The sequence below is a fragment of the Electrona antarctica genome (genome assembly GCF_951216825.1).
Source record: "Electrona antarctica genome assembly, chromosome: 23".
Taxonomy (NCBI): domain Eukaryota; kingdom Metazoa; phylum Chordata; class Actinopteri; order Myctophiformes; family Myctophidae; genus Electrona; species Electrona antarctica.
This window is the reverse complement of record NC_136804.1, coordinates 14,676,531-14,692,143: the sequence shown is the minus strand read 5'-3', so window position 1 is coordinate 14,692,143 and position 15,613 is coordinate 14,676,531. Positions and strand designations below refer to the sequence as shown.

The window sequence follows — 15,613 nt, the reverse complement described above, 5'->3', positions numbered from 1 at the left end:
TAATATGCTATTTTCACTATTAAGTTCTAAATTACAATACAGCAATGCACTGATAGGCTCCAAACTGGAACACGATGTACTTCATAATTTGTACTTTTTAATACTTGAGTATTTAGCCTACTTTTCTTTTATTGTATTATTGTTTTCCTTTAACTGTCTCAGTGATTGAATACACAGACCTTGGGGCTTTTTGTGTTATCCTTTTAGCACCTTTTGTGTAAATTCGCACCACTGTCCCGTTTTTGCAAACTGTTAATGAAGTATTAAATCATTCTTAAAAAAGAAAGAAAAAAAGAGGGGTAGTATTAAGTATATACCGGTACTTCTTTGTCCACCACTGTTTTAGGCGTAGAGTACAGACACAGGTGGAGGCAGAGAGCCTCATCATTATCCTATGGGCGTGGTCTCTGAGCTGTCCATCATCATTTCAGACAGAGTGCAGATACTGCAGGCCGTGGATGCATGTGTTTTCAATCATATAGTTTTAAATAAAAAACAATGGTGAGTGACACGCTGTAACACATTTACACTGATCACTGCATGCACACAGTTCACAGTTGTCAAACGATCAATGGATTACTTGTTTTGGGGTTCAAAAAGGTCATGTACAGTACGTTGACTCAACTTTTTGATTGATCATTGATGCCATAGTCAATCGAGTTATAAAACATGCCTGTGTCCATGATTTACTCTATTGAGGTGAATTTATCCGGCGTTGTTAGGGTTTGTGTTGTTGGGTCAGATTGAGGATTTTATTTAGCTTCCAATTGAATGGCTAACAAACTGCAAAACACTTCGTTTAAGGGTGGCTCGCTCGAAAATGGCAGCTAGCTACAAGCTCGCACCACGCCGTGAGCTTGTAAACGGTAAACCTTTTTTCGGGCGAGCGATGGATTGTAGTATACTAGGCCGCGGCGTGCATGTTTAGACTCAAACAGAACCAAAGTGTTCCAGCTAACGCAAATGAGTTCAGTTAACTGAGATTACTATAATTTAGCAGTGGTTCTCATTCTCAAAGTAGGATTCGGTTCAGGAACCTTCGGGGGTTCCTGTCCCACCCATGACCGAGTAAAATGAGAGAATGTAAAATTACACTACATACTCTCCACTGTTGTTATGTCATGTCCCCACGGACCCACCTACATACATACAACAATAATATTATTTTAATATTAATATTAATATTTCTTATGGAGGTCATATAGCAGCTATGCCTACAGTATTTCAAACGGCCCGTGGCCTGAATAAACATGGGCCTGCCTGGGCTGGCCAAGGTAAATGATGAACTAGCCATGGTTCACAATCACATCACATATTATGACAGTCATGTTTCAGGGCTAATGATGAACATGCAAATGGTTGGTTTAGAACTTTAGATGGTTTAGGGGCGACCATACCTGATACCTACTTGAATGGTGATGTACTAAAGCTTTATATCTACAACAGAACAGTTCTATTATTGACAAATACTCGTTTAACGTTGATAACATTGAAAGGTAATTCATACCATAGGCATTAGTTGACCTACCTGCTGACTGTGTTGGTCTACTCTACACGTTGATGCGTGTGTGTAATAATAAAGCTCGAGGGACCAATTATGCCGCCATTTTTTCGCCGCTGGGGAGCGCTCGAGACACATCAGTGACACTATTCACACTGATCAATCAACCCCAATTTCCGAGTAGGTAAACCGTATATAATATAAATAAATAATATCATGCTAGACCCTATACGGTCTTCAACGTGGATCAGGCCAAGGACCCCTTATGCTGAGAGAGATAAAGTAGCCCCCCACTACATATTGTATAAAATTGACTGCTGCAGATTAAATTTCAAGAATAGTTTGTTTGACAGCACTATCATTAGTTGGATTGGTGATATATTGTTTATTGTCATGTGCACCAAAAACCTCTGCCAAAAATAGTCTATCTACAAGCTCACTACCGATATGTCCGTTCAATTCTGCTACACAAGAATAAATGTGTAGTGTGAATGGATATATTAGTATTCCCCTTTACATGTAATGCTTGTGAACTTGCGACCCTTGAATGTAATTTGTTCTAATGGCTGTAATGCTATTAATCGGATTAGAATATATTCTAATTAATATATTCTAGTCACCTTGACTCATTTCATTGTTGTTCTTGTTTCAGAACCAGAGCGGTGGCCATACAGCAAATGGCTTCCCTCTGCCTGAGGGCAGGCTAATACCCAACACCCTTTTTGTTGGAGGGATCCACCAGAATGTGAGCTGAATCTGATGTCTGGATGGTGTAATTTTTAGTTATGTACTGTAGCTAAGCTTAAAGCTGAACATTTGATCTGAAACATCAGAACAGTATGGGTGGGTTCAGTGTCTTGCTCAAGGGCACTTCAAAATGACAAACAGATGATTGATTTAATACGTTAACAATACAGTCAAAGGTTATGCTTAAAGGATAACACAAAATGCACCAGGGGGCTTGTTTACATTGTGGTCCATTGTACTAAAAAAAAACATTCAACATGTCATTTGGCTGTCCTCTAAAGCAGGGGTTCTCAAAGTGGGGTCCAATGCAGTGGTGTGTTCTATCGTAATACATAGTATACCGTCCAAGAAAATTTGAAAAGAATTGTATACTGTCCAGTAACCATCTGAGGAAGTGTATCTGATACGCAGGAGGGTCCATCTAATTAAGATGTAAATATGGGAGCTTAAAAAAAAACACAATACATGTAGTTGATCAGGATCCTCCAGGGCTCCCCCCTCTGTAGTAAATTAAAGGTCACTCAGAGCGCGTCACAAGCTTGTACTTCATGTGGTTTTAAAGACAGTTAACCTGCTTACAATATTGTCTTTGTGTTCTTTCATGGTTGTTTCAGGCGTACGAAGGCGAAATTCGTCGCATATTTCAAAGTTTTGGTGCGATCAGGTTGGTGAGGTTTGTCATATACAGAGAGTCGAACTTCAAAGGGTGAGCATTACAGTTGAATACATGACAATCAGAATGCTGTAAGATAAAGATACTGACAGTTTGACATGCATGCAACAGAAAGAAATGAGTCAATTTTTTCACTGAACATTGCAATATTGTGTTACTACGGTATATCATTCAGTCATTCCATTTCATTTGAACAGTACTGATGTCAAAATGTTGGTATTTAGAGAACTAAGTTTTGGTCTCTTTTTCAAGGTATGGCTTCGTGTACTTTACCGAAGATGTCGACATTGCGATGATTGCTGAGGTAAGTATTAATTACCCATCAGTGGTTCTCAAACGTTTCAAGGACTCCCCAAATTAATATGCATTTGGCTGCAGTATTTGGCTTAAACATCCTGACACAGGAGAGAGGCAGGGAGAGAAGGGAAAGGTCTAACCGCCCAGTGGCATGCCACGGTATGAGATTTTACAGTACGGTACGGTGCCGGTATTGAAAACCTATACCTCGGTATTTATATAAAAAAAAAAGGCCATGACTCGAGGCGCCATGCCACTGAACCATCAGCAGCTAATGGCAGACAAGGCCTTAAGCCTACGACATGTGGGGGGGAAGAAGCAGCCTATCCCAGAGAATCTGGGATTCCCACTGTCAATGCCTGCCCTGCAAGATTTAAGGAACATTCAGATTTAGCTCAAAACTTACATTTATCAAAACACATGAAACCGTGCATACTGCATACCATCAATGAGTCTCTTGTTGCACCTAACGCCAGGGCTCCATCGGACGCGTTGCGTTGCGTCTGCGCCGCGTCAAAAAACGCACCGGTTCAATTTTAATGCACGCGTCGCGTCTCCGTCAACGCGGGCAGTGGAGCCACCCTTCATTGATTAAAAAGGGAACATTCCCTGACGGTGACGGAGACGCGACGCTGACGCGCCCGGTGGAGCCCGGCCGTAACACACCACCAGGCAACCACAACAAGCCAGCCAGCTCTGATGGCCGGGTGTGGCTCCCCTTTATTCAGTCGGCAGCCAGGTGTCACAGCTGTCCTGAATATGGGTGATTGGGGAGTCACATCACATCACATGTCTAGGAAAGCTCAACTCACTACATATTTTGAATTTTGATGCCCTATTAACTAATTTTGCTGGGGACCCCCTGGAACTCCCCCAAGGACCCCTGTTGGTCTTTTGACCCCACTTTGAGAACCACCGACTTACAGTATGTTTTGTTTGTTTAAATACATATAATATAATATAATTATAATTATAACACCTTCTCTGTACACTCTTTACCACAGCAACATATCTATTTCCACGGGAGGAGACTTAAGCTGGGCCCTGCCATCCAGAGAAAGAGGGCCCCTCGCGTCATTCGTATGTACTGTACACTATTGATTGATTGATTGATTGAAGTATTTATTAACAGAATTACAGTACATTCAAGCACAACTCCATACAAAAACTGTTAACTGTGGGACGACACCATAAAGCATTACACTTGTTTACAATAGGGTCCACCATTTTCAATTCATCAGAACATTTAGAGACGTACAAATATACACTTCTAGCCAAAAACAGTAAATCATCATAAGAGGGGAAAAGGGGGCCAGTTTTGAATTGCAGCCGTCAGTAGAGAGCGGTTTTGAAAGAGGTTTTGAAGGAGTCAAGGGATTTGCATGTCTTAATGACTGTTGGTAGGGCGTTCCACATTTTTGTGGCATAAGAGCAAAATGAATTTAGCCCCATGTTAGTGCCGAATCTGGGTTGCACATGGTTTGTTGAACTCCCTCTGACAGGTACATGGGTATCTTGGTGGTGTTGCGAATCTTGTGGGCTGTGTCGTCAACCCTAAGCCATTCCAGCCTGTACTACTGAACTGATCATCTGATTTTATTTGATCCTTCCCAAACATGGCTTGGGTCCACGAGCTTTGCTGACACAACGATCGTTGTACAGATGGGGGGGGGGGGGGGGGGGGGGTGACATCCGCTGATGCGTTGGGCTGTTCGCACAACCCTCTGCATTGCTTTGCGGTCGAGGTCGGTGCAGCTGCAGCCAGTAAGGATGCGCTCTGTGGTGCCTCTGTAGAAAGCTTTTAGGACTTTGGGGCCCATGCCAGCTTTCTTCTCAGGAAGTAGAGGCGTTATTGTGCTTTCTTCACCACTGTCTGTACTGCCCAGTGATGTGCACTCCCAGGAATTTGAACTCTCTGACCCGAAGATAGTCGAAGATCAGCTCTTTTGTTTTGTCTACGTTGAGAGCCAGGTTGTTCTCTGGTACCATTGTGCCAGGTTTTCCACTTCTCTCCTGTAGGCTGATTCATCGTCGTCTGTGACTGTGGTGTTGTTCACAAACTTGATCACTTTGTTGGAGCGGAACAGAGTCACGCAGTCGTGGGTGTACAGGGAGTAGAGAAGGGGGCTCAGAACACAGCCCTGAGGGGCTCCTGTGCTGAGGGGCAGGTCGTTGTGCCCATACGCTACACCTAACGTCTGTCTGTCAGGAAGTTGAGTATCCAGCTGCAGAGGTTTGTGTTGAGACTGCTAAAGAGTCTGGCTCTTTAGCTTGCTGTCTAATAGAGCGTTGCAGTCCCGCCCCCTTTCAGAACGACGAGTGGCCCAGGAAATAATTCCCCAATCATTCTCCCCATAAGCTTTTCAAAAGGTATTTATAGACGTTTACGCCGCGGACAAAGCCAACTCGAGTTGTGACAAATCATGACAGTAAACACAATGTTTTGGGCTGATCAAATAATTTGAATGAAGAAAATAAAAGCAGAGTACAACATTTTTTGTTTTGTTTTTCTTCTTACTGATTATTATTTGATCAGCCCAAAACATTGTGTTTATTGTTATGATTTGTCACAACTCGAGTTGGCTGTCTGTGGCGTAAACGTCTTTAAATAAATACTTTTTGAAATACTGGGGAAAATGAATGGGGAATTATTTCCTGGGCTACTTGTCTGCGACACTATATGGAGGGGATTATAGTGTTAAACGCTGAGCTGTTCTATGAACAGCATTCTCACATAATATGACTTACCTCTCTCCAGGTGAGAGAGGGTGGTATGAGTGCTGTTGCAATGGCGTCGTCTGTGGATCTGTTTTGGCGATAAGCAAACTGTAGGGGGTCTAGTGTGGGTGGCAATTTGTTGTTGATCATCTCTCTGACAAGTTTTTCAAAACATTTGCTCACTATTGGACGGTGTAAGTGTGATATCCCTCCAGTCATTTAATCCGTTTTAGGAGTCTTTTTGAGTTGTGCAAGCTATGTGTGTGGGTGGGTGGCTGGGTGGGTCTGAGCATGGAAACAGCATGGTTGTTTTTCACCACCTGATTTTTTATTTTATATAATGTTGAAGATCTGCCAACCAAACAAACAGACGCCTTTTCTGAGTAATGCCGAGGAAGGCCTACGTGCCGAAACGCGTATTGTAGGCCTGTCACAATGAATACATAATCGCCTAATCACAATTATTTTAGATAATTACAATTATGCATTATAGTCATGATAGATTCAATGTTAAAAAGGTTAATACATTTTCTAATCTATAAAAAAAGTGGAAATAGATCTGCTAGCTCACAACACCTTCTATTTATGAGATCAGCCATTTTTATATATATTTTAGATATTTGTCATATCTGCCCCGTGGAATCTACCAAGCCTAGAAGCCAAACACAAATAATATGTTCCAATGTTCAATGCTAAGAAAACACAATTCAATTCTTAATTATGTATAAGTGTCAAGTAAAATATCATCATTGTTACAGCCCTAACTACAGTATACTATTTGTTCCATTTTTGTCGCCACCCAGGTCACATGCAGGACCGTCTGATTGGCCAGGCTCCTGCGACACGCCCACCACCCGAGTACATCTGCTGCTTCTGTTCTTTCCTGGGAGGGGGCGTGGCTCCACACGCGCCACATGTGATCAGTAATAGCCTGCCGGTGCCCGGCATGCCCCCAGCATGCTATACAGTAAGTAACATCTCTCTCGGTTGTCCTCAGACGAGCCCTCCATAGTCGCTTCCAGTCATCCCGGTTCTCCATACATCTGGCCAGTTCGTTGGTGCTTTGCACTACTGCGTTGTTCTTGAATACATACATACATACATACATACATACATACATACATACATACATACATACATACATACATACATACATACATACATACATACATACATACATACATTTTTTAAAACCTTACCCATTTTAACCAAATACATACATACATACATACATACATACATACATACATACATACATACATACATACATACATACATACATACATACATACATACATACATACATACATACATACATACATACATACATACATCTAGTCTAACTTGGACTCAGGGGGGTGGACGCCTCTGCCTTGCATAGTCCCCAGTGAATAGGCAGGTTGCCCTTCACTGGTAACCTTACTTTGGATTTTAAATATATTAAGGTATTGTAGGCTGGGATTTTACAAAAAAGCCCCCCTTTTAAATACATACAGACATACATACATACTTATAAGGTATGCCATCTGGTGGCTAATGAACCAAACACACATTCTCAGAAGTTGGAGCAGTTTTAGAGGACCCACTTTTAGGCCAGTGCAACAGAGCATGCTTTTGCCTTTTTTAAAACCTTACCCATTTTAACCAAATACATACATACATACATACATACATACATACATACATACATACATACATACATACATACATACATTACATACATACATACATACATACATACATACATACATACATACATACATACATACATACATACATACATACATGTATGTTAGTGTGGGACGTCCTTGTGATGGATGCCCGTGTGTTGGTTTCCCACAGCACCAATTTGCTGGCTGGCAGTTCTTTGTCTTTTGCAGTGCCCTGCTAGTCTCATTCTCCTGGCTGCAATTTTCTAGCTCACCCTTGGTATTCCCTCATACAGGATATTGTTGGTAACATACACTCTTGCTGATGTTAATTACCGCATGCAGCATTTTGGTGTAGCACCCGTCTAGAGACTTCAGGGTTCGGCTTCAGGGTCCAGCATTCACTGCCGTATAGAAGAACAGACTCCACCGTTGCATAGAAGAAGCTGAGTTTGATTTGACGGGGGAGGTATGGGATTGATCCAAGTCAGAATGCAATTGATTGATCATAACATGCTCTGGAAACGCACACCGCCCACCCGAACGGCTGCCGTGTTAAGTGGTCAGATGAGTGGGCCACAAACGCTTTTGAGATTTTCGAGTGGGCCCTAATCCAGATCAGAAAAGGTTGAGAACCACTGCTCTACTAATAAACCAGCCAAGTGTTTGCTTGCCGTTATCGCCTTGACCTCTAGTTATCTCTGAAAGATGGTGGCTGAGGTGGTCCCTGGACCATCATGATCTGCTTGATCCCCACACAAAATTGTTGATGTTTGTCCTTTTCCTAGCCCTACTCCTACTCCAGCCTTCCTGGGGTCATGGTCCCACCGTTGCCCATGAGCTATGCACCACAGGCACAGAGCGATGTACACAATACCTACAACCTCCAGGTACACACACGCACGCACGCACGCACGCACGCACACACACGCACACACACACACACACACACACACACACACACACACACACACACACACACACACACACACACACACACACACACACACCTATCTTTGTGTTATACTTGTGAGGACATCAATATTTCAGAACAGCAATTTTGAAATGTTGAGGCATTCTTAACCCTAAACCTAAAGCTGGAAATAGCTACAAGCTCACAACGTGTGGCAGCACGATGCGTTGTGAGCTTGTAAATCGACATCAGTGCACAACTAAGTATAATATAAATCAATGTTATAACCCTAAACATCTAAATGTCTAATCCTAACCCCAGTTTTTTCAAATTGTAAGCCTAACTCCCCAAACATATTTTTGTAAAATGTCAAACAACCTCTTTTTCTCTTCAGACTGAGGACCAGGAAAGTAGCCATCATGTATATTTCAGAAATTCTACTATATTGCATAGTAATTCAAGCACACAATGTGGTGCAATCATACTCTGCGTTATGTGGCGCTCTGTGGCCTAATGCATACCAATCTGGGCGTCCTTGAAATAAAAAAAAAACATTTGAGAAGCACTTCCCCTAGACTTGTTTATACACCTACACCTGCTCCTCCAACATGTACAATGGGTCTCTGTCAGTATGCTGTTAACTTTTTTTTTTTGTGACCAAGTTTTTATTAAGCATTTTTTATTTTCATTACAAATCGCCCCACCCTCCACAAGGTTCCAATTATCGTTGCAACAAGAAAAGACATTTCATCAGTTAGTTCGACATTTTACAATATATAAGCATCTTGGCTGGTAGACTTAACAATAAGATTGAAAAGTTGGCATACATACAGTACATACATACATACATACATACATACATACATACATACATACATACATACATACATACATACATACTGTACATACATACATAGGGCGGCTGTGGCTCAGGAGGCAGAGCAGGTTGTCCAATGATCCCTGGGTCGGCGGTTCGAATCCAGGCTCCTCCTGTCCACATGTCGAAGGGTCCATGGGCAAGACACTGAACCCTACATTGCCTCCAATGAGTTGGTTGGTGTGAGCTCGCCACCATTGATGTGTGAATGTGGGAAGTGAGGACGCTGGCGTCGACTGTTCGCCGCTTTACCTCCCAATGTATGAATGAATGAACCATTGTAAAGCGTTTTGAGCACTTGGAAAAGCGCTATATAAAAATGCAATTCATTATTAATTTCATTATACATACATAATATGACATTATAGTTGTGCTTTGACCTTTTCTACCGCATCTGTAAGTGCTTCAATAGACTGCCTTTTTGCTCCATTAGCTCTCGCAATTGATATTTCCAACCCTAATACATTCAGAAATAGTATTTTCCATTTTTTTACAGAAAGACTATGAGGAGGTTTCCATCTAGACACCAGGAGATTTTTTGCAGCAGTAACTCCAGCAGCTATTAACTTGTACATGTTTGACCGTAAATGTTCTCCCTTTACAGAATTTCCTTCGCCCACCGCTACAGGGCATGGCACCTCTTCACCCACCGCTACAGGGCATGGCACCTCTTCACCCACCGCTACAGGGCATGGCACCTCTTCACCCACCGCTACAGGGCATGGCACCTCTTCACCCACCGCTACAGGGCATGGCACCTCTTCACCCACCGCTACAGGGCGTGGCACCTCTTCACCCACCGCCACAGGGCATGGCACCTCTTCACCCACCGCCACAGGGCACGGCACCTCTTCACCCACCGCCACAGGGCATGGCACCTCTTCACCCACCGCCACAGGGCACGGCACCTCTTCACCCACCGCCACAGGGCATGGCACCTCTTCACCCACCGCCACAGGGCACGGCACCTCTTCACCCACCGCCACAGGGCACGGCACCTCTTCACCCACCGCTACAGGGCATGGCACCTCTTCACCCACCGCTACAGGGCATGGCACCTCTTCACCCACCGCCACAGGGCGCGGCACCTCTTCACCCACCGCTACAGGGCATGGCACCTCTTCACCCACCGCTACAGGGCATGGCACCTCTTCACCCACCGCCACAGGGCATGGCACCTCTTCACCCACCGCCACAGGGCATGGCACCTCTTCACCCACCGCCACAGGGCATGGCACCTCTTCACCCACCGCCACAGGGCATGGCACCTCTTCACCCACCGCCACAGGGCATGGCACCTCTTCACCCACCGCCACAGGGCATGGCACCTCTTCACCCACCGCCACAGGGCATGGCACCTCTTCGCCCACCGCCACAGGGCATGGCACCTCTTCACCCACCGCCACAGGGCATGGCACCTCTTCACCCACCGCTACAGGGCACGTCACCTCTTCACCCACCGCCACAGGGCATGGCACCTCTTCGCCCACCGCCACAGGGCATGGCACCTCTTCGCCCACCGCCACAGGGCATGGCACCTCTTCGCCCACCGCCACAGGGCATGGCACCTCTTCGCCCACCGCCACAGGGTGCGTCACCTCTCTGGCCAGGAGGACAGAGGACACAGCAGGTCAATCAGGTCACTCTTCACACTCTATCTGTATTAGATAGTGTGTTGACCCTTAAACTTACAAGTGAGTCTCTAAATCAGTGGCCGGCGATACATTTGCAGTAATAATATCTGGCTCTGCAGATTATTTTGAAAATATATACTTGTAAATCAAATATCTAATTATTTTAGTAAAATAAGGTTGTAAGGTAGTGAAAGAGGTTGTCTGTCAACGCTGTAGTCCCGTAACCAGAGGCCAGACTCCACTCCCATGAATGGAAATGCAATTTCAAGGGGAGTGGTTACCAAGGCCTCGAAATTGTCTGACGTCCGAATAAGTGGATCGAGCAAATCATAAAATTGACTCATTGGGAGATCTAAAGGTCAGAGAGGTCTTTTGACGAATGGCTGTGAGTTTCAGTTCCTGAGGGATTCTCACGGCCATCTACCATATTGCCGAATTTCGTGGAAAACAACGGCACACAACTGACAAAACTGCTAAAGATTGCGGAACCCGTCCGTAAACAATAAGGGGTTTTCGCCCATTCGGTCTTGACCCCTAATAATTATTATTAATTTTTCTATATCAGACCGACAGGCACACTTATACTGGAGGCTGCTATGTCAAAACAGTATCTATCCCCACCTAAGGAAAGCGTATGCTTTTATCCATGTTCAGAGTGAATACAATCAGTCAGGCAGCACTGCACTGTGGTTCTGAATGCAGTGGAAAAAGGTCCAGACAGCGCTTGCCCTGGTGTCCACTGTCTTTCAATGCCAAAAACAGCCATGTAGGTAGCTATGACCCTGCACAAATTCAAGTTCAAGAGTGAACTTGAATTCTCATCTTCCGTTGGTAAAGCTGCAAGGACATAAACAAACAAAACCCTCATCCTAAACCTAATGTTCTCCCTTTACACAGGATTTCCTTCTCCCACTGCCACAGGGTGTGGCACCTCTCTGGCCAGGAGAACGGAGGACACAGCAGGTCAATCAGGTGACTCTTCACACTCTGTCTGTATTAGTGTACATGTGATGAGTCTGACCCTTAAACTCACAAGTCAGGGGGCACAGTGGCACAGTTGGTAGTGCTGTCGCCTCACAGCTAGAAGGTCCTGGGTTCGATTCCCGCTGGGGATGCTGTGGGCTCTGGGGGCGTGTTCTCTCCTCTACGTCATCAGTGCCCATACCCGAGGCGGGGTTGGCGAAAGGGCCTTTCTGTGTGGAGTTTGCATGTTCTCCCTGTGGGGGTAGGTACCCCCAGCCGGGGCGCCTGATGGAGGGGAAAGGAACTGGTCGGAATAACGTGTTCCTTCTACGCGCTACGTCCAACAGGGGAAACTCCCCCCTGTCAGGTGAAAAGAAGCAGCTTGGGCGCCCAGGATTACATTAGATAATTGACACTGGGTGAAAAAATGGGTTGCAAAATCGTGGGATAAAAATGTATTAAAGAAAATAAACTCACAAGTCAGGAAGTGAGAACAATCTCCCAGCTTCGATTGCTAAAAAGGAAGCAAAGAAAGAATGAAACAAATGATTGAACAATCAATCTGAATTTTTACCCTCATCCTACAGTAAACCTAAATGTTCTCCCTTTACAGGATTTCCTTCGCCCACCTCCACAGGGCACTGCCCTTCTTTGGCCAGGAGAACAGAGGCCACGGCACATCAGTCAGGTGACTCTTCACATTCTGTCTTTGTGAATGTGTTGACCCTTAAACTCATAAGCCGGTCTCTAAATCAGTGGTCAGTGACTTGCGGGCCAGAGTTAGGCCAGTAGCAATATCTGGCTTTACAATTTGGAGCACACCTGGGCATGCGACTGGGTTTTACCTCACGCTGAACATGAGTTCACTTTCAATAGAGCGCATGTATGTCACATATTGACCCTGTGCTCTGGATATCATCAGCTGGCTTAGTCTGCATTACTAAGGGCTTGACCACTAGATGGCACTTGTTGACCATCTGCACATATACAGTATATATAAGAAAGGCTAGATGGCTCGCCAGCACTGCTAGGCCAATGGAGAGCAACGTTGCAACATGGCGGCCATCTTGCTACAGGTAGCTCACCCTGTCGCCCACTCATAACATTGGGTCTATGGGGCATGCACTTTTTAAATAACCATAACATACTCAATTTTCAACTGCTTTTCAAACTGTTTGGTTTGCTATAAACATCAGATGATACTGCTGTACTTTAATGGACTTTCATATAAAATAACATTAAGCAGATAAGCATCCTGAATCATAGCCACATTGATAACGTTTGTAATAAATCAAACCATTTGAAAATCCATCAAGATTTCAGCGAGTTAAGAGCGTACCAGAAAAGTTCATTGTAGCAACTAGCAAGATGGCTGCCGGTGAACGACGCTGGAGACTCCGCCTTTCGCCGTCTAGCCGTTATGTATGTCTATGATCTGCACTGTCCTTTGTGCTGCCTGGAGCAGAGAATCTCAAATGGTTTGACACTGAGACCGGCATCTTGCATTAACCATGAACTCTCAGCCAGGGATCTGAAATATTACATGCCACAATAACAAACTTAAGTTATTCTTCCTATATGACCCTGTCGGATAATTTTGCAACTCACTTGAGAAACAGTTGAGAGCTAGAGACAAAATATTTGAATTGCCATTGGTTTTGTTTGTATTTTATTGTTTACCCTCCCTATTGTTGAGCATGGTTATGATGTTGATGCCCTCATTTTCTGATGTTTTCCAGAACTATGCAGACCATGCTGCCGAGAGTCTCCAGACTTTGCTGACTCTGCTGTAGTCCATCAACCACCGACTCCTCGGCCAGGTATAGACCACCAACCCAGTCCACCATAAACACACACCTATACTTTGACTCAAGTACCATAATGTGTTCTCTCTCTGTCCCTTGCTTGCTCCTCCAACAGGGACAGTTGTCGAGAAGTGTTGTTCGTGACCTCTCTTCCTTCCTCCACCTCGGTGGCTTACGAGAGCACCGATGTGTGCAGTGCACTTTACCATCATCTTATCAACTGACATGGTGGCAGTGGCATAGTTAAAAAATAATGGTGGGAGCTCTTTTAAATCCCACAGGGATACAGTCTCCTTCCGCACGCAGGCTCATGGACAGGTCACTTTTATTTGTATTTTCTTTTAAAGCTCACTTTTGTACCTAGTACTTCTTTAAAATGTCGGTTTAGGGTGCGGTCTGCCTATGAGGGTGGATTCTGCCAATGCTTTTCAATTGGAATAGAGTGTTTTTTTGTTTGTTTTTTGCAGACATCAGCAATTGGCACCAAACCACTCCGTTCCCATTGAAAAGCATTGGCAGAATACGCCCACATAGGTAGAATTAAAGTTTGGTGTGACTGCACCCTTACTCAGATTTTTCCTATGTCCTCTGCGAGAGCTTTCTGTACATATAATTGTATTTGTATACTGTTGTGATGCTGTGATACAGATGTTTGATATAACTTGATAATCATTGTGTTAAAAAAAGGAATTGGACTTGGACTTTGATTTAATCTTTTAAGTTTGATATCACTTTGATATTCATTTTGTGTTCAAATTTGTTTTTTGTTTTAATCTAGTTTTACTTGAAACATTTTACTGTTATTATAAAGAAAATTGACATTGTTATTAATATTTGCACATTTGTATATTGTTTTATATTAATAGTTGTAGTTGGGGTTCCTATGACTGTTTACCTCTCACTGTTGAAGTTGTGCCCAAAAAAATAAATATTGAACTTCAATCTCATGTGCAGGATTATTTTTCTTTTATATAAGGTATTTTCCTGCGGGTTATCTCTTGGGATTTCCAGAGATAACTAAGCCTGCTGTCTCTTGTTCATCACAGTTTGTTTTTGTCATCGCACAGCCTGGTTGGCGTGACAGAATTCTCCAGGGTGCCCTGCCCTGTCCCACCCACCCCGTCAGACATTCCTTGATTACAGAATATAGATAGGAACTTTGGATAAGTACATGATTGCAACTCCTGGTGAATACCATATGTCACAAATAGTTTGTCTCCTGCCAGAAAGTGATTGCAGCGTCTAGCTCTAAGCTGGTATGGACCGTAATTGCATCAAAACAGCTTGGTTTAATTCTTGGGAGTTATATTTAAAATATTATAGCCCAATTGGATCAATTTATCAGAGGACCCCCCCCACCCCATCCCCCAAATGTTACTGTACATATCTTCTCTTTTAGCCCGTTCAGCTTTTAGTGTGTGTGCACAAACTTTGTCCTACACAAACATTAAATTCCCAAACATTGATATGTATGTATACTAGTCCTTACCCGTTCTGATATATGAACACCAAATTATGTACAGTGGGTAATGTGATTTAATAGATCATGTTATTGATGTATGTATTTTGAGGAACGATTGCTTTAATGTAGGCCTAGTTGTGAATCTACTTGATCACCGGAAATGGAAAAAACAGTACATCTGACATGGAAATAAAAGTATCAAACAGTCAGTGTTGCGTTTGTAGTGTAGCAATTGCATTAAAGGGACACTTCACCCTTTTTGCAAAAACATATATGTTATATGACATTTAGAAGATTTAGAACACTTTCCTGGGGGTCTTTATATGTGTGTAATAGCCTATGTGGTTTTAGATATTTTAGATTTTTAGCAGTGA

At 43.6% G+C, this 15,613-nt stretch overlaps 1 protein-coding gene across 1 annotated transcript; it reads left to right on the top strand.

The window, feature by feature from the left end:
- Nucleotides 1-571: 571 nt before the first annotated feature.
- Nucleotides 572-14,705, top strand: LOC306916386 (deleted in azoospermia-like; the record flags this gene model as incomplete). Its single annotated transcript, XM_079494219.1, has 11 exons — nt 572-610; nt 2,154-2,246; nt 2,863-2,954; nt 3,174-3,225; nt 4,223-4,298; nt 6,740-6,903; nt 8,374-8,475; nt 11,907-11,981; nt 12,586-12,660; nt 13,712-13,792; nt 13,893-14,705. The coding sequence occupies 10 exons, from the start codon at nt 572-574 to the stop codon at nt 13,763-13,765; spliced, it is 822 nt and encodes a 273-aa protein (XP_079350345.1). The 3' UTR covers nt 13,766-13,792; nt 13,893-14,705.
- Between the last annotated feature and the right edge of the window lie 908 nt (nt 14,706-15,613).